This window comes from Lepisma saccharinum, chromosome 13, assembly GCF_977018435.1.
Source record: "Lepisma saccharinum chromosome 13, izLepSacc3.1, whole genome shotgun sequence".
Lineage (NCBI taxonomy): Eukaryota > Metazoa > Arthropoda > Insecta > Zygentoma > Lepismatidae > Lepisma > Lepisma saccharinum.
This window is the reverse complement of record NC_139241.1, coordinates 3,530,353-3,551,233: the sequence shown is the minus strand read 5'-3', so window position 1 is coordinate 3,551,233 and position 20,881 is coordinate 3,530,353. Positions and strand designations below refer to the sequence as shown.

At 38.8% G+C, this 20,881-nt stretch overlaps 1 protein-coding gene across 2 annotated transcripts in view; it reads left to right on the top strand.

Moving 5' to 3' along the window:
* The first annotated feature begins 14,117 nt into the window (after nucleotides 1–14,117).
* LOC145997147 (stimulator of interferon genes protein homolog) overlaps nucleotides 14,118–20,881 on the top strand; it is a 77,552-nt gene continuing 70,788 nt past the window's right edge. The window contains exon 1 of one of the 2 annotated variants that reach the window (XM_083133797.1): nucleotides 14,118–14,386. In XM_083133797.1, coding sequence (XP_082989923.1) covers nucleotides 14,180–14,386 — 207 coding nt within the window. In that variant the 5' untranslated portion in view covers nucleotides 14,118–14,179. The remainder of the gene's footprint in view (nucleotides 14,387–20,881) is intronic. The other variant, XM_083133795.1, reaches the window with a different exon arrangement.

Here is a 20,881-nt window from a genome sequence, read left to right as displayed (position 1 = left end):
TAAATTTTTGGGGGCTACAGGAGAAAATAATGTTCTCTTCCAATAATTGATTGATTGATTGTTTTGGTGTTTTAAGTCCACTTTATGCACAGTAAAGCTAATCGGGACTGGACCTACAGTTTAAAGTGGGATCCAAACCACTTGTGCCTCCACCGGGTATCGAACCCGGGAACCCTTTCTCTTCCAATAAGATATTATATATATATATATATATATATATATATAACACATACTGTACATATACTTATGTAGGCCTATATGGTAAATTAATAGTTTGTTAGTTTTTAATGGTTTGATAGAAAAAAAATCTTAAGTTTTGGCCTCCCCCCCGAACTGATCAACCTAGCTACGTCCCTGAGTCGAGTACTCGCTTGCTCCTACCTGTTTGCATATGAGGCATCGATACTGAATGGGAATTATTAAATTATTTCTTTCCCATTCTCAATTCCTTTGCCTCTGTCTACATATGTATCTATACATAATGTGAACACTGAGAAATATTTGACGGCATATATTTCACAAGACCTGGGTAGTATGAGGGGATAGCAACAACAAGTAAATTAAGAAACGAGGAACATAGATAAGAAGAGGAATAAAAAGGACTGATGTGGGGTGAGAGGGCAATATGTTAAGAGAAACAAGTATGTTGTAAAAGAATACATGCAAACACACACACACACACACACACACACACACACACACACACACACACACACATATACAGGGTGTTTCTAAAGGTCGTTTACAACGCTTGGGAGGTGATTCCTCACACGAAAACAAGCAAAATTGCGTAAGATATTGTAGCATTTGTTGTTTGTTGTGTGTGTGTGGGGGGATATTACGTAGTTGTCGCGTGTAAAAATACACGTTGTCGCAATAATCTGATATTGTGTTTTTCTTTCCCTCCTCCTGGTGGAGTAATGTCTCACTCGTATGCCACATGACATGATTCGTTCATTCCTTGCGTGTAACTGGGAGTATGCAACCTTGCTCAACTTTTCGGATTTTGTGTTCGGTGCTCATGTTTTGATGTTTGAGGTCGGGATGTGTTGTCTTGAACGTATTTCTCATTGTCACGGTCCTTCTTGCTGCGTTACATACCCTTTCCATGTATTGTTCTTGCTGGAAATCTCCAATTCCTTTGAGGACTCCATTGCGCATGCGTGCAGTGAACTTTTCATAGTGACTTCCGGACTGAGCACATACGATTCCTTTATGATTCCCTTGGAACCGCCTCTCTATCTGTTATAGTATTCGTCCCAGTCAGGTGTGACGTTCACTTTGTCACCTTTTGCGAGGCTCCTATCTCGGAAACGAAGCCTCAGTCGTAAAAATGGAACTTAGACTTTTTGCTTGTTTTCGTGTGAGGAATCACCTCCCAAGCGTTGTAAACGACCTTTAGAAACACCCTGTATATATATATATATATATATATATATATATATATATATATATATATATATATATATAAGAAATGTAACTGATACTATAATTGAGGAAATATTTAATTAATTAATTGTCAAGTGCCAAAAAAACAATAGGAAAGTTAATGAAATATACGATTGGCATGCAGACACTGCGATGTTTTGTTTCACAATGTCGAAAACATTGGCAGACTACTTTTAGAGTTCTATCTTTATTCATCACATCAGTCAACAACTGCAAATATTTTTTACGCTTGCCAGATCTTATCCACGACATCTGACAAAAACCGAATTTTTCGTACCCTTGGTTTACGACATAGTGGATACATATGTTCTTTAAAACTAAACTTGGTACTGTTAGACACACCAGGATCCGTTATTTTTTATCCTCTTGTTACTTTGCTTTCCTCCCGTTTGACAGTGAAAGTTTTTATGTTTTATGTATGCGTCAGGTATTTGGCCTCGAAACCACTGGAATAAGTTCTCATTTTTATTTAAAACACAATCGATTTATGATAAAATTACATTACATGATTATTAAGGGATAAATGTTGAGAAATATGCATATGTGAAGACAATACAATAAAATTGGTTGTTATCATTCCATGGACATAATTGAAGGGAAATTGGAAAGATCAAACTCCACTTTTCAGTTTTTAAACCGAGCCCGGAAAACAGTAGATATTAATGTGTATGTGTATAATGTCTAACAATGAGGGTGCGGATTTAAAAGCACTAAAAAGCCCTCAAATAGGCAGACAAATGGGCACAAAAATAAAAAAAAATAAGCACTTCAAAAAACACCCTAAAATCAAAAGACAGATTAATATTTATTTCCCACATGGGAAAAATATGTAATTTTATGTAATGGCCTTTTTTAAAACTATCAGCTGGTTACGTGATTTTCGGCTACTCCGAAAACGTATCTAGGACAGGGTTTGTTTCTCTACCTATCACTTAAAAAAAAAGGAGGATAAGCAGTGCTCGAAGTGAGGGGGCATGGTTTCCCCGAGTTAGCAACATTTTCACAGATCATCCCCCCGCTGCCACACTGTTATCATGTCACCACATTAAAGTTAAACTAGGTCGGTATTGCTGCTACAACCGTTTTTCATCTTCTTCTTCTAAGAGAACTACTCCGCGGCGGAGTAGTTAGCACTGCGCGCTACGATGGCACAGGTCTCGGGTTGGAATCCTGACCTGGATAGGTGTTCTTTGTGAGTGTCCCTTCTTCAGTTTTAAAGTATCATCACTAGGTGCGGATTTTTGCTTATTTGCCTTCTTTATTCCTTTGCAGAAAAAATAGGCTTTAATGTTTAAAGTTCGTTTATAGTCCGAAAACGCATTTAGTGCGTATAAATGCCTATTTTCAGGGTTAGTGTCTATTTTGCTTAATCGTGCCTAAACATGTCTATTCTGCCTTTTTTGATAACTTCAGCTTTTTTATGCGTCTTTGGCTTTCCCTACATTGAAGAAGGTAAGCCATTGGTTACATTGAACTAACTGAAATATGGTATTCGCCAAATTTGAACCCACTACTTCTTTTTTTCCAACTGAAATCCTCTAGTGTCAACCAGTACTCATCTGCTTTGTTGAGCGTGTGATAGGAGATAGGCAGTTATGTGTGGAGATATCGTGTTCATATGTTTAAAAATGCCTAAGCACAAGGCAGCCAGAAGTGTTTTAATCAAAAATGGATTGATGCAGAAGGTTGTTTTACGATTGAAAACTTGATTTTTGTTATTTAGCGCCGCTTTTCTCCACGTTTGGCTAATCGCATCGATGAGGATGAGTGATATGATGAAACTGATGAAGAGACACTCAGAAGCAGTGGCGTGCACAAGGGGGGGGGGGCTTGATGGGGGTTATAACCCCCTTTCGCCCAGTAGTCTATTCCTAAAAAAAAGAACGTCAAAGGTAGGAAAATATGACAAAATGAGAGCTGACTACCAAGAAAAATATACATAACCTCTCCCTTTCGAAAATCCTGGACACGACACTGCTCACAAGGAACACCCATGCACAGGCCGGGATTCCAACCCGGGACCCCTGAGTTGTAGCCTTGTTGTACTAACAACTCCGCCACGGAGGTCGTCCCCACACGGAAAAGTAATTTTCTGTCAAGCTTGTATGAAGCAGACATCTTCAACTGTTAAATTACTTCCAAATAAACAATTTCTTTCACATGGGAAATATCACATGTACCTAGGTACTACATATGTACAGTTTTATGTATTGCACTTGTTCAAAACTCTGAGCTGCTCACGTATAAATTCCCACTCCTCAGAAAATATTTTTCTACCTCTCGCGTTGTTTGGGAACAAGGATAAATGGCGAACAATGCACACTGTGACGAGCCTTCAGCTTACATTACCTCAGTTCTAAATGTAACAATGCTATGTTATGTGACAAACTTCGTTTAGTGGCTTTGTGTTGAATATGGAGAATTACACTAATAGCGTGTCTTGGCGCTAGTTGCGAGGATGCCATCCGCTCGCATCCGCTCACTTCGAGCACTGACACTAAGTCAAACGATATTATTTATTCTAAAATGTTATGCGCATACACAGATGAACAGCTCATCTACTCGTGCAAAAAGTGCAAGTAAAATCATTCAAATAAATAAATTAACCAGGTTGTGTTATCCTAGCTTCCCTCAAATGATCATTTCATTCAAACTATTGTCAATTGTTTGTGAAATATATGTGCGCAATTAGTACAGTGGGTAACAGAAATTCATTTCTACGGAGAAATTTTAATCGGAACATCCTTTAAAATTTTTTTTTTTTGTTAAAATGGTGCAAATCCTTTTTTCATCACTTCAGAACAATTATTCACGTAACAATCGTTAGCTCAAGTTATTTGTGCGAGAATTACTTTAACTGACGATTCTCTGAAATTTGTGAATTGTTAGAGCACTTTTATATGTAAACTGGAATGCTAATACAGTATGCATGTTCATTGGAAGTAAAAAAAATGCCTATTTTAATGTATTTTTATTTTAGTTGCCTATTTTAGTCCTTTTAAGTGCCTATTTGCATCATTTTGGTGTCTATTGCCTGCCTATTTCAGAGGTTTTTAGTGCCTATAAATCCGTACCCTAATAATCACACATCCTCATCTTCACGATCATCCAAGAAAAATTAAGTAAAATAAACAAAATCAATCAATGGAAATTCGTACATTAGGCTAAAACTTAATGAAGAAGATTTCAGGCTTAGTTCTGCTCCGTCCAGCGTGTCCGATATTGAGCTACATGTGCAAGTTATACTTCTTGTAAATATATCTGCAAAAATATATCATTATATTAAATTTTATTTTCAAACTGTGAAATGCGAGAAATTTCTCAATTTTCAAGTAAAATCATAATAATTGTATTTGCCACTTTTATTCTCACCATTTTTATCGTTGCCATTTTATCCGCTTGCCATTTTCAATTTGCCACTTTTTCCATTGCCACTATTGCCTTTGCCATTTTTACGTAAATTCCCCCAGTTTCATGCCCAATTGTTTGCAAGTTATGAAAAAAAAAATTGCACCCTTAAAATAAATTGTGGATGTTCCCAATAAAATGTATCTGAAGAAATGAACTTGCGTTACTCATTGTGCTGATTGCGCACATTACACCAATACGTGAGCTGTTAATTTGTATGGCATTACATTTTAGAATAAATAGCATCGTTGACTTATGCAACACAAAGGCACTACACTAAGTTTTTCACATAACTTAGCATTGTTTCATTCAGAACTGAGGCAATGTAAGAGGGTTCATCTTGGTGTGCATTGTTCACCATTTATTCTTGTTTCCTAATAACGCGATAGGTAGAAAAACATTTTCAGAGGAGCCTAAAATCACGTACAGAGAACCTGAGTTTTGAGCAAGGATATTTTGTAAAACTATATAGGTATGTGTATGTGGGATAGAATATTTATTTGTATAGTAATTTAACACAAGCTTGACAGAAAATTACTTTTCTGTCAGTGGGGCCGATATCCGTGGGGAAGTGGATAGCACAGCAGGGGTTCCAGGTTCGAATCCTGGCCTGGGCATGGATGTTCTTTGCGAGTGTTCCTTCATAAATGTCATCATGTCATCCCTCATCCGAATCCTCGCGATTAGCCAAAAGTGGAAGAAAAGCGATGCTGAATAACAAAAATCAAATTTTCCGTCGCTGGTTAAACAAACTTTTGCAGAAATCCATTTTTAAATCAATACACATCTGGCAGTCTTGCGCTTTTGGCATTTTTAAAAATATGAACATGATATCTCCACAGATAACTGTCTACTTCCTTTCACACACACACACAACAAAGCAAATGAGTACGGATTGACTGCTACAAGATTTCAGGTGGAAAAAAGAAAGGGTAGTTAGGCGGTAGGTGTCGTTATGTCCACGGTGATGACTGATGAGTCACCAACAGGTTGTCCAGTTTGCTTACCCCGATTGGGGCTTTCAGTCAGTTCAACGTCAACGAAGGCTTACATTCAACATAGGGAAAGCCAAAGGCGCATAACAAAGCTGAAATAAGCAAAAATTGCAGAATATGCATTTTAGGCACGATTAAGCAAAATAGGCACTCACCTAATAGGCATTTATATGCAATATAAAAATGCGTTTTTGGACTAGAAACACCATGAAACGAATTAAAAATATTAAAGCCTATGTTTTACTACGAAAGAATGAAAAAGGCAAATACGACTGCACCGAAATTGATGTACGGTGATGCATTCTATGATCCGAGCAAATTTAATCTCACTCTGATCACTAAAGGTTAGATTCATGGTACTGAACTGACTACATTCAGGTGTAATTGGTACAACTTCGATTGAAATCTCATAATATTTGAGTGAGGCAGAACCTTCTTTCCGGATCAAGTAAAATACGGAGTGACGTGCACTGAGGAGTAGCTAGTCTAGCAGAGATAGATTAATCAATCTCACATATCTAATTTTCAAATCACAATATTTATTGTCCTGTTGAAGCCACAGTTCACATACAACACTTTTCTTTCACATGCTTCTCGTCCCTCGGTGAGATCAGCTGGCAATGAATAGTGTGCTTCCGTGTGCTAAACGAATGCCTAAAAGAGTACAATTTTGTTGCTGAAAAATATTTTTTTGATTTGTGGCGATTTTATCTTGATATCAAGCCAGAATTGCCAATAATGTTATTAATATCTTGATTACTATTTGTATTCTAATTTAAATAAATAGTGTGCTCTCATGTGCTAGCGAATGCCTAAAAGATAGTACAATTTTGTTGCTGAAAAATATTTTTTTGATTTGTGGCGATGATATCAAGCCAGAATCGCCACAATAAACTCATTAATATCTTGATTAATATTCGTGTGCTTATAAAAATACATAGTGTGCATTCATGTGCTAACTATGTGCAAACGTTTGAGATACAATTTCATAATTTATTAATATGTGGCGATTTCCAGTTGACATACGTTTGTCCACCGCCTCACCACTCACCATCACCAGTTCCAGGTAGAAACGAAATGGCCTTGTCATTGTGAAGGACTTTTAATTCAATGGAAGCGTCACACTGTAAATTGTTCGCAACAACCATTCATAATGCGCAGCTCTTATTAAAATCGTGTGCAATGGCATGCGAACTTCTCTCCCCAGACATCACTTTGATCTCGATGAGCTAAACAAATTTTAATACATTTTTCTAACACCTCGAAAAGGAGCAAATTGGTACAAGAATTCAGTCATAACCTTTTACTGGTTAAAGATACGTCTAAAAAACCTTCACCATTGCATTTCTCGTGAAATTCTAGCCTGATTTGATATATCATATCACCCCCTTCCCATTCAAAATTCTGAAGTTGAATTCAAGATGGCTGACATCAAGATGGCCGTCGTCCACGCGGGTGGCGTCAATGTGGTTCCCCCTTGGCCTGATAACGATTGGTCATCACCATTTCCATGTTGCGCGCTGCAGTGGCCTTGTACCGGGGGTGTTAAGTGACTTTTTGAGCCACCCTGTACAATTAAATTCAACACATTTCTGTACTTAATACGTCATTTGTTCTTTTACAAACAAAATACAGTTCCACCAGAAGGGAATTTTGCAGCACATTTTACTTGCCCTATTTGAGAAATGTTACACCTTTATGCCCATTCGGTTAACCTGCTCATTGTCTCTCCTACTAAATAATATAATTCTAATAATTTGGATAATGGCCTCTCTTGGCTCACCAGAACATGTGCACTTAGAAGATCAAAATCAAATCTTTCTTATTCTATAATTTGATGCACATACACAGATAAACAGGTCATATAATCGTACAAAAATAAAATAATGCAAATGCTTTCAATTAATCAGGTTATGGTATCTTAGCTTTCATGCAAATGAGAATATGATTATAATTATAATCCATTGTCAATGAAACATTTGTGCGCAATTAGCGCAATAGGTAACGCTAGTTCATTTCTTCCCAGAAATTTTAATTGGAACACCATTTAAAATATTTTTTTTCGTTAAAAGGATGCAAATTGCTTTTCATCCCTTTTTGTGCGTACAATTGAACACAAAATTGCATGTAGTCCAGTTTCGCCTAATCCCCTTTGCCTAACTGCTTATCGGCACAGTACGCGTATAATGTGATTTATGAAATTTAACGGTCTCTCCACAGGCCGAAATGCCTGTTTTTTTCATGCTGCATTTATTGAAAAAAATTGTCTTAATATATGTACATTTAGAAACTTTTTTGTTTTACCTACTTTATACCCTACTGCCTATATCTTTACTTTTTACGCCTATTTTTTTAATTTTCAATGACAGTTTTAGATTGTGTTTTTAAAAAATTGTACATAACTTAGTTTTCTTTCAAAAACATTATTTATTAGCACATTACGATGTTGCCAGTTGCCAGAAACAATTACAAAGCTGTCAAAAAGAGGTGAAACTCTTATCCATTAAAGTCTTGGAGGAATCGGTTCAGCTACTAATTGAAGTGTCAGGAGAAAAAGTTAGCTGTTGCAGAAAAGTGCAAAGGTGTAATGAGTAAAAATGTATAACTGGAAAACTTGAAAACGATTTGTGATATTCTTAAACGAGAAAAAATATTTCATTCACGATATGAATCCAGTTCTTACAATAGCCTATTTCATGGGTGGTCAAATAAGATCATTCTCGTTATGAAAATCATTCTTTCTGACAGATGGGTATCAATGAATGTTCAAGAAAGCAAAAAACAAAAAAAAAAACTAGTGGATGTGTGTAATCAAGGCAACAAATGAAAGTAAATATGTTGTTTACATGTTGATTTTAAAATGAAATTATAGAGATAAATTATTTGGAACTTTCCCACTTTATTTTTGTTTATTGTGCCTATTTTTTAATTTGGTGCCTATTTTCCACATTATAAATGCCTTTTTGTCTGCCTATTCTAACCAAAATAAATGCCCGAACTCCGGTGCAAGTTATGAAAGTCATTCTTAGTTATCCTTGATATCATACACCTGGTTAGGTTAGATAAAACAAGAACAAGCAGAACATTAAGCGTCAATGAAGCAGCTTAGAATTTCTAATCCGACTAAAGTCAGAGATTGAAGGGGGTCGAGTGGAGGATTGTTTTTGCCTACTAAAAGATCGACCAAGAAATGGAGTCCTATTTTCCTTTATCTTACAGAAAATATAACAAACACCCCCGGCTGCTGGATTGTGTGACAATGCTCCTTTTTAGGAGCAACACCTGACTATTTGGCATGGGCACATGTTGGGAATTGCTTGGTGTTTACTTGGATCAAAATTTCCCTCATTCCCCCTTCCGACCGGTTTAGGCGGTTAGGCGAAATGGGATGCCATCCGAAATTGAGGTATTTTTTCAAATTGGCCAAATGGTTAGTGCAAGTTCTTTATATCAGAATTACTTTATTTCACAATTCCCTGCGAAGATGAATTATTAATTAATACCAGTTTCGTGTCCAGGATTTTCGCAGTAATGTCTATCATTTACTGCCTTTCACTTTTTTAAAATAATACTGGAGCAAAGGGGAGGGGTTATGAACCCCACCGATCCCCTCTTGGCACGCCACTGATTAATACATTTCTGGCTGTCATATCCCTTGTCATTTTGAAACACATGATATCTCCTCATACAGTCACATTTTTTCACAGGCACAACAAAGCAAATGAGTACTGATTGATTCCCACAAATCTTTCAGGGGGAAAAAAAGAAGGGGAGAGCTGGGGTCGTTACGTCCACATATATGATGAGTCACCAACAGGTTGTCCAGTTTGCTTACCCCGATTGAGGCTTTCAGTCAGTTCAACGTCAACGAAGGCTTACATTCAACATAGGGAAAGCCAAAGGCGCATAACAAAGCTGTAATAAGCAAAAATGGCAGAATAGGCATTTTAGGGACGATTAAGCAAAATAGGCACTCACTTAATAGGCATTTATAGACAATATAAAAATGCGTTTTTGGACTAGAAACACCATGAAACGAATTAAAAATATTAAAGCCTATTTCTTACTAGACCCGGTGGAGGAGGCACTTTGTAGTTCGGATCCAACTTTAAACAAGAGGTGGTCATTTTCGTTCAATCTCCCTCACCTTCATGCCTCGCCCTCACACGCCTTCACCCTCACGGCTCACCCTCACATGCCCTCACGACTCGCCTTTCACCCTCATGGATTTTCCTTGCCCTCGCCCTCACCCTCACATGCCCTCACGACTCGCCTTTCACCCTCACGGATTTTCCTTGCCCTCGCCCTCACCCTCACACGCCCTCACCCTCACACGCCCTCACCCTCACGACTCGCCTTTCGCCCTCACAAACCCTCACCCTCACAACTCGACTTCATCCTCACCCTCACACGCCCTCACCATCACGACTCGCCTTTCGCCCTCACCCTCACACGCCCTCACCCTCACGACTCGCCTTTCGCCCTCACCCTCACCGCCCTCACCCTCACGACTCGACTTCGCCCTCACCCTCACACACCCTCACCCTCAAGGCTCGGCTTCGCCCTCACCCTCACACGCCCTCACCCTCACGACTCACCAGTCGCCCTCACCCTCACACGCCCTCACCCTCACGACTCACCTGTCGCCCTCACCCTCACACGACCTCACCCTCACCGCTCGGCTTCGCCCTCACCCTCACACGCCCTCACCCTCACGACTCACCAGTCGCCCTCACCCTCACACGCCTTCACCCTCACGGGTCGATCTCGCCCTCACCCTCACAAGTCTTCGGAGGGTGAGGGTGAGGTCTGCCCTCATGAGGGTCGCCCTCCGGAGGGTGACCACCTCTGTCCCAGACTGCTGGAACGCATGTAGGCTGTGTAGTTCCTCTGATTTATTGATTTGCTATATTTTACTTCGCTTTTTGTGCCACTTTTGGCATTTGCGAAGATGGTGATGAGTGATGACATGACGAAATTGATGAATGGACACTCACAAACATCCGTGCCCAGGCTGGGATTCGAACCCGGGACCCCTAGCATCGTACCACGCTGTGCTAACCACTCCGCCACAGAGGTCAGTCTGTTCCTTTTCGAGCCATAATACGCGATACAGAAACACGTAGTGAGAATTTTGATTATTAAGTCATATTTACTTTTATGAAATAACGAAGCGAAAGTGTAAATTCATCAATGATCTTGCAAGAAAATATCCAGCTCTTAAAGGATGGAAGAAACGAATATGAGGTAAAGTGTAAGGTGGCTGTCACTTTCCCCTCCTGTTGAAAGAGTGATAGAAATGTTCGCTGCATTAAAATCATATTTCTTGTCCGAACCCAACCTAAACTACCTAAGATTTTTTTTTTTTTTTTTTTTTTTTTTAAATAAGTTAAAGCGAAGCTTACTTATTACATTTGCATTCACTAATGGGGATATTTCATTCTAATATCCAAGAATTGGAAAAGGAGTAACATTCTGTGCTTCATTGAATATATATTCTTAGTTTTGATTGTCAAGTGTTAAAGCCAATGATGTGCGTCTACGCGTAAACAACGATAGTCTACATTCTACACGTAGACTATTCTATACACGTAATCTATGTAAACAACATGACGAAAGGTGATAACTTATAGCCTGACAAGTTAAGTCCCGATATGCGCAAATCGCTGCGGAGCACTTCGTATTACGTCATCCTCCCCACCACTCTTCTACTCACTGGTCTGGCGTTGAGAGTACCAGTGGTGCCAATTCAGCAAAATGAAGCTAAAACAAATATGACAAACAATTTTCACTGTTTAGCGTGACGGTGCATGCAGGCTCCTATTACATCAGTGGCTCATTTTATTTAATCCGGCCTTTGAAAGTGCTTGCGGTGCGCTGATCGTAAACTGTAGTATTCCGCACGTGCGTTAAGGTTTATAACGAAGAGAAACTACAGGGCAAATGACTTTACTTTCTGAATGCGACATCCAGCAGTGTCCAGTTTTTTTTTTTTTTGTTTTTTTTTTGTTTTTTTTTTAAACCGAGTGGGGTGGTGGTTCGTTTGTTTATCGTACAACAATCACCACGAGAAGGCAATCTGATAACACGCTTGCCTGTGTTCTTTTCTAAAGCAGTGAAATGTTCTTGCTCTTTACTCTTGGCTGCAAGATTCTTACTTTGAAAGAGATGGACTTATGGACGAGCGTGTAGATGAACTGATAATTAGACTTGGTGAAGCCGATTCAGACACGGACACAGATTCATCGTTAGACATAGACTCGGATGAGTTGGAGAGTGAAACTGATGAAGGAGAACTTGAAAACATTTAGAAGGTGAGCTCAGTTCTATCGTTTATATATTTTTCATTTTTCTATCGTTTTATTTCATACATTTCTTATGCTGGTAAGAAATATCCCTAATATAACTTAATTCATTTAAGGTTTAAAGGGAAAATATCAAAATGTATTTAGAATTTAGCGCAATCAATAGGTAGCGTAGGTGACGGGATACTAATTCATGCCTTTCACATTCAAATTTCGTTGAAAATTCTCAGAGGATTCAGCTCCCTCCAGTTTGTAACACTGCGAATGAACGTCGCCGCAGACAATGGAGTGGGGAAATGTGATGTGAGGTGCGCAAACAATGGATTGCAGCGTCTTGTTTTTAAACTTGTCAAGTTATAGCAAAGGGCGCCGTGGAATTAAAACAAAATTATACTGCGTATCAGTTGTTGATGTGTGAAGATAATTTTTCATACTCTTTCTTCCTAATTCGAACAATTTCTCACCTAGGAAGAAACCTAATATAGGAAATATTCTAGTGTTTTATGGGGAAAAGACCACTCTTGCCTCACGACTGCCATCTGTTGTTGTGTTTTGCATACTATTTATCTTCCTCCAAACTTGATAATAGAAGAGAAGATAAATTTTGTTGTAAATGGGATTCTTTTCATTTCGTTAGGAACCAATACAGTTGAAAATGTCACTTTCCTTCCATGAGACCCTTGGAAATTAATTTTAATGCACTTTTGATTGTCTACGTAGTCTATGTAAACTACAACCCAATGTAATCTACGCGTAGATTACGTGTAGATAACGCATGTAGACGTAAACTTATAGTTTAAGGCACATCACTGGTTAAAGCATAGATTAGGAAATTGCTTTATTTGCTTAAAGAGAGAGGAAATTATCTGAGAAGTATCTGTGAACAAAGTGGTGGTTAGATTTTTTATATTGTGTATGGCAAATGTGTTGCCAATTTTGGTGTCTTTGTCCTCGTTTTTCGTCATGCTGTGTCCTCTTTTTTGAGTGTAATTGTCTGGTCACCCCAGATAGAATGCACCCGAATGTCAACCTCCCTTCCATGTAGTGCACTTTGGACTGCATTTGTCGGACTGGCGAGGCTCTGGCGTCTGGACTCACAGCCAGTGCAAACTTCTGTGGGACTCGTGTTGCCTCGTCCCTGTGTGTTTGTGATTGTCTCTTCATGGAATTCATCTGATCACAATTTCATCCTCTTCTTCGCGATTAGCCAAAACTGGCAGAAAAGCGAAGTAAAATGAACTAAATCAATCAATCAATCGACGTTCTGACGAAGGGTCACCCAGTGAAAAATTGCTTGGTAGGTCCTGAACCTCCACAGAGGTGGTACGCCACTGAGATTTTCAGCGTAGAGAATAGCAAAAATGATTTAATTTCATATTCGTAGATGATTTCCTTCACACAAAAACTGTTCTATAGTTAGATTAGCATTTTGTGGCCCAACAATGCTGTGCCTTCTGTTTCTTGTTGTTCATTTTCCTTCGCTTTTCTGCCGCGTATGGCTAATCGCGACGAAGAGTGACGATATGGTGAAATCGATGAAAGTACACTCACAAAAATACCCATGTCTAGGCCGGATTCGAACACGAGACCCCTGGCGTCGTATCGCACTGTGCTAACCACTCAGCCACGGAAATCGAACTTTAGTCTGGACTCTCAGCCAGTATGCTCCTCCGTGTGACTTTTGTTCTGTGCTGTCCATATGTGTTTGTAATTGTCCCTTCATCAATTTCATCTTGTCACCATTCATCTTTATCTTTGGGATTAGTCAAAAGTGGAAGAAATGCGACGTTAAATAAACTAAATAAAACAAATTAGAAATCCACTAAATTTGTAGACTTCTCATTATAGTTGGTAACTATGTCAACTTTCTTTCGTACGAAGCAAGTGCGTAGATAATGTTCCAGGGTGTAATTTCGGGAAAAACCCTTGCATCACTTCCCCGTAAAGCACAGTTTTGGCCACGAGTTGTCTGCACAGCGTGATATATAATTCGGGTGAGCTTATGGACTGAATCTGTCAGCAATGGAGAGCAGAGGTGCTACTGATGAGGTTTCGAACAACAGTTCTGATTTCGTGCATGAGGCCAGAGATTCAGGAACGGATACGGAAGAACGATTATATCAGCTGGTAGTCCAAGTTAGAAATCAGCAAGAGCAGATGTTGAGACAGTTTTCGACTGATTCATCGGGCCATCATGGAGGTCAATCGCTGACAGGTGCAAATGAACAGGTAAGGTAACTAACTAACAAGCCCTTCTACGAACGTTAGTGCCTCTTTACAAAGGTGGCTAGACGTTTCGTATTAGCATCGACATTTCGACAGTCCCTTATTTATTTATTTATTTATTATTAAACACAACAGGCGAATGCCCAATTACAGTGTTCTACATTTCTTGGTTTGAGTTTGTAAATGTACAGTTTGATAAGAAATATTATTGTGCAGAAATGTAAATAAACATAAAACATGTTAACGCTAAATTATATGTGTATACAACAGTTAACAAACCGAGTTATAATAATACATGTTAATTGAAGAGAGTGAAATAAAATATCTAACTATTATCTACAAAAATAGCCTACATGAATACAATATTTCAAATATTAAGTACAATGCACAACGTATTTATCTTTACACTCAGTATTTCAGATCTTTACCACCATATACAATATATATATATATATAAAAGGAGATACTAATATAATATATTATAAATTACATAAAATATGGAAATAAAATAAACAAAATCAAGGATAGAAGTTTAAACGTAAAAAAGGGACGCCAAAATATTACTTTTTTGTGACAGTGACTTATCGGCATGGAATTACTGCAACAATACACATTCTGTACTATTACTATGAACTATGTCATTGTTGGGTACACTTTTTTTTCACATTTCAAGCCAGGGGCTAGGACCCGAAACCAGAGGCGGCGCCAGGATTAATCATCTAGGGGTGCTGAGGGGGTGCGTTGTTGAAAATAACAAAACATTTGACACGCATGCAACCTTTCAAAACGGGGGGGGGGGCGAGGACAGTTTACTTTTCCTTGGTAGATAAGGTTCGAATCCGGCTCTGGTCGGAATTTATTCGGCCGGTGGCAACCCACCATCGTGAGGAAATTGGGAAGCTCCGAGTGAGTGAGCGTAACCCGATCGAGAAGACCTGCAACGGCTGGGGGCTCGTCGGGCTGATCCCCCGACACTCCAATACTGGTCTAAGATCTCCACGCTATAACAGGTGACGAGGAACAGTGTGGGAGGGAGACCAGCAGACGGTAGGTAAGCCAAGGCCCTTCAAGGTGCTGTAGAGCTATGGGTTATTATTATTTAGATAAGGTTTAGTATAGTGCGGGAGCCAAAATAGCAAAAAGAGGGGCAACTGCTACCCTAATCGCTGCCACTGATTAACATAAATTACTGATTGAAATGAGCTGAAATTTTTGCTCCAGTGTGAGGAAGAACAAGTAAGCGGAAAATTGTTTATCCAAAATGGAACATGGAAAAAAAAAAACATAACTCACATTAAGTTATAGGCAATTATCGAAAACAACAAACATACCACTTAGAGAAACAAAAAGAAGAGAAAATTCATAACAACAATGCTGACGAGAGGGGCAAAAAATTGCCGCTGATCTTCATAGAGGCTGCCGCCAGTACAGAAAAGCATACATAATGCACTTTCTTAAAAGTACTTGTCTGTTGCATACGATAATAACGGTCTTGCTTCAGTATCCAACATTCGGCGGTCAATATGACGACATGACATAATATGACACTCTACGGGTTAGTGATTTCAATTGAACGTAGGGGGTGCGGAAGAAGATTAAGAGGCGCGCAGCACTCCCTCGCGCTCCCCTGGCGCCGCCCCTGCCCGAAACTGCTCCTCCCCACCGACAGCGGACGGGGCTTCCAGTAAGAAGAGAAATATCTTGTCACCTTGTCGCCTTGGCAAAATCTGCGGTGCTCTTCAACACATTGTTGTCAGTTTTATTCAGTGTCAGTGTCACGTGTTTGCATCATCACTGAGGGGAAGAGCGTACAGTCAACGGCAAAGATAATGGTAGGCAAATTGTCCACCGCTATTTTATTCTACATCCTGTATTGTTTTAAGGAATGAAACTATGTTGGTTCGAAGCAGACATTGTTCTCTGCTTATTGACATCTTTATTTCAATTCACTGTCGTCACATTGTGTAATTCAAACCGAATGAAAATGGTGGTGGACAATTCGCCTACTGTTTCTTTTGCCGTTGGGTGTACATACACAGCGAAAGCAGATACTTGCTGTCGGATTTAAAATGATGGATACTCGAGTTTCGACTCCAATAAAAAAAATAACCATTAGACCTACAGAAAAACGAGTTACATCAAAACTTAGCTTATTCAATTCTGCGTTAATCTATGCTAACCAAATTTTGTTTCGAGTGTGACTTACGTGGCAACACCGCTCGCACTGACTCGTAGTAACAGCCGCGTGCGGTGTTGCAACGTTCCGCACATCTTTACTTCGTTGAATAAAAATCTGTATAAAATCGGTTTCGCAATTGGAATGGACAAAGATAATTAATTTTAAAAACAGATGCAAAGAGCTTCAAAACAAGACAAATATTGTATTTGTAGGACTACCCAATACCAAGAAAAAGTTGTATCGCAAAATTAATAAGAACGTATTTTTGACAAATTTTAAAAACATGAAAATTAAGAATTGTGTTTAAAACCTTTCTGCGTGCACCGTACTGAAATTTCATTGCGATCGGACCACCCGTTTTATATTTATAGAATTTCAAAGAGAGCGATGTTTGCACAACTAGAAAGAAGCGGCACTTTTTTTTGCTCTCACGACGATAAAAAAATAGAAGGCAAACTCGAACAAAAATTCCTTAGCATATATTAACGCAGAATTGAATGAGTTCAATTTTGATGTAATTCGTTTGTATGTAGGTCTAATGGTTATTTTTTTTATTGGAGTCCAAACTCGAGTGTCTATAATTCTTAATCTGACATTAATATTTAACATCCTTGAAGTTTTTGACAACAAAGCAAAGGGGAGGGGGATTATACACATGACAGCAGACAACACTGTCGTGAGCACAGCCCTCCCGAAATTTTCAGGAAATTTATTTATTTATTTATTATGCTGCGCACAACAGGCAACTGCCCTTTTACAGTGTACAGTAAATTTCTTGCATTTGGTGTTTAATATACACATAAAAAATTCAAACATGAAAAGTACATATAAAAGTTACACATATCATCCTTATACATTATCTTGTATCAAACATGAATCAAATTTTGCACAATTACATTCATAAATGTATGTATATGTACAGTGGCGTCTCGTCCCTTAGGGCTTCCGGGACTTAGCCCCTAAAGTAAAACGGACGTATTGATGTAATTATCAATCACCATAACGCATAACCATCATACAGTCTTTTAAAAGGCGATTTTTACCCACGTAAATTCATCGTCTGTTGCAATGGATACGACAGCACTCCTAGCGGCATTGATGTCAATTATCGTTTTCCGGGGCACGTCGCAAAGGAAGGCGTGGCCTACACCCACCTACGCTACAGTGAAGGTCACATGCTAGCAGAGAGAGGAGGGGAGAGTGCAATGGATTTGTTTGAGTGCTGATTCGGGGCTAGTTCCTTCGCGTCGCGTTCGATCTCGCGTGCTGTTCTGTAGTGTTTTGGTGGCTTTCATTCGCTATGTTTGAGTGAGTTTGGCAGGGTTGATGTTCGAACACAAATTGATGAAGGACATAGGCTGTCAATTACAAGACGCAATGAAAGGACATAGGCTGTCAATTACAAGACACAATGAATTTGTCCGGAAAAATAGGCATATATTAAATCGACATGAACTTGCTCTACGAGGACATAATGAAAGAGAACAATCTTTAAACAGAGGCATTTTCCCAGATTTATTATCCCTTCATAGAAGAGGGAAAACTAAAGAGGGAACTTCGTGTTCTTTATTGTAGTGAAGAGTTGAAAAACACAAACTCTATCAGTAGATTGCATTCATTTTTTATATAAAATTATTTAGAGGGTACCTTTTCAGAAACAGTAAAAATGACAAACATAGTTTTAATAACTCCAGTGGCAACAGCTGAATCTGAACGATGTTTCAGCACATTGAAGCGTATTAAATAGTGTTGCCCACGGGACGAGACGGGAAAGGCTTTTAAAAATTCGAGACGAGACGAGGTTGATCATGTGTCCCTTTGACTAACGAATATTTTCGAGACGAGACAGCATTTGCACGAGACGAGACAGGCCAAAGTCTCGTCTCGTGGGCAACACTAGTATTAAAGCCTGCTTGAGAAATGAAATGGGACAAGACAGACCAAATGCCTTGGCACTAGCTTACAATAGAGAAAGAATACATTTCAAACATAGAGGGCTTCAACGAAAAAGTAGTTTAGTCCAGTTTAGTAGTTTAGAAGAAGATAAATACCCGTTTTTTTTGTAATTCATGTAATTTGTCATTACATTTTAAATTCTTTCAAAAAAGTAAGTCCAGTTTTGTAGTCTAGAAGAAAAAAATACCTATTTTTTGTAATTCATGTGAATTGTCATTATATTTTAAATTCTTTAAAAAAAATAAGCCCCGGCTAAATTTGAGGCCTCGAGACGCCACTGTAGATGTATATGCATTCATAAGTGTAAAGAAAGTAAAGAAGAAGAAGAAAAAATAAAAAGATATTAAGTAAGAATGTTGTCCATTAAATTGCGTTTGAACTCAGGAAATTTAGAAAATATGTCCATGTGTAAGCCCTTCTCTAAGATTATACAAGCTACATGTTGTTCGCAGCGGAGCCATTTCTGCGGATTTTGTACGGGTGCGGGAAATTGCATACCAAATGAAAGCATTACAGAACTCGGGAAGAACCAAAGTGGTATTTGAAACTCTACCTTAAAATGACCCCCGATTAAATTTTTTTTATCTTTGAACAACCTTCGAGACGAGGTTAAAAATACTAATCATAAAATATTGTACAGTGTATCCCGTCCTTCTAGAACGCAGGTAGAGGGAGACTATTTCCATAACATCTTTGGCTGTTATGCATTTGAAGCTTCGGAACGAGTCACAACTCTCGAAGCAGCCAATCAACGAAGCGAGCCGCTGACGTCAACTCAACCCTGAACCTATAGCTAAGTACCCTGCTCAGGCTCTTAACGCCCACTAAGCTCGCTAGACAGACTCGCGTAGTCTGCGGGAGATGTTCCGAAAGTAATTCGAGTATATAGTGTCCACCTTTAGAATTCCAGCTCCCTCCGAAAAGAAAATCCTGCGTACTACTTAAGTGATCTGCTCCAACAAATTAGTGCCAATTTGAAAGAAAAAAAATACGACCGGTATGATTTTTGGCATCCTAATTTATTCCGGCCCATACCTGCCCAATTCGATCACTGCACGTAGTACACCCTGGACTGCATTTTTCAGTCTAGCGAGGCTCTGGCGTTTGGACCTACGGCCAGTATAATCCTCTGTAGGACTCTGTGTGCATTGTCCTGTGTTTTGTCCTTATGTGTGCTGAGTGTCCCTCTACAGCCTCAGCTTTTAACCCAAGTAAGAATATTTTAATACTCTGACATTACAGTTGTGCTATTAGTTATATTTTAGTCATGGTAAGGAGCAGGGGCGCCGACTTGCCAAAATTATTGGGGGGCTCTGATCACTGAAATAAATTAATGAATGACTCACTCTCCCTTTTTAAAGTTTTGGCTTCAGTGTTCGGAATTTCATAAAAGCCCATGAATTCCTAAAAAATATCAAATTTTTTATTCACAGTTCGAATGCAGAATATTAATTGTCCACAGATGGATATGTAACAACTTTCGTCAACCATAATAGCAAAATATTCCCGACTTTTAATATCTGCTTCCACGGAGCGCAAAACAGATCTCCCTAATATATCAATGATTTCGTTCTGAATGTCATGTGAGAGCCATTTGTAGCCCGAACTACCCTAGTTCATGCGCATCGTCCTTTGAAACTTTTTAGTAAAAAAATTAACAATACTCATAATTACATACTTAGTATATAGTAATAAGTCATGTGTTTTGCTGTCTCTGGTCATAGCTCCCCCAAAGTTGATGGTTTAGCGTTCTCAGCCCCCCCAAAGTTGATGGTCTAGAACATTGGAAATGTGTATTTAAAGTTATGTTCATATGGCACAATTCACAGTAAACTTTACAAGAGAAGCAAAATAATACATTAGATGCAAAATTATTTGTTGGGCTCTGCCACATCGTTAACATTGGGGGGACTCGAGCCCCTCCAAGCCCCATGGAGTCGGCGCCTATGGTAAGGGGCTGGACCCTTACCTTATCATGTGACGGGTACAAAATAGCCTAAGTGCTGACGCACCCAGGATTTTAAATTCAAACACAGGGATAGTCTGGCACAAACGAAGGGAAGCGAGAGGAGGCAAAGATTTACATAAGCGTTACTACACCAACAGACACACACACTGGAGAATAGAAGCATAAAATTATATATTTCATACATATAATTTAATAAAACACAGGACCACTGACCACAGCAAAATTTATTTTATTTCCACCCTGTAACAGGACCTTCTTCAGACAAAGATTCACAATAAATTTATTTATGCAAGATTTTTCAATTTTATTTACACAAGAATTTCTTCAAATTTATTTACACAATAAATTCTTCAAATTTATCTGTACAAGAAACTCTTCAAATTTATTTGTACAA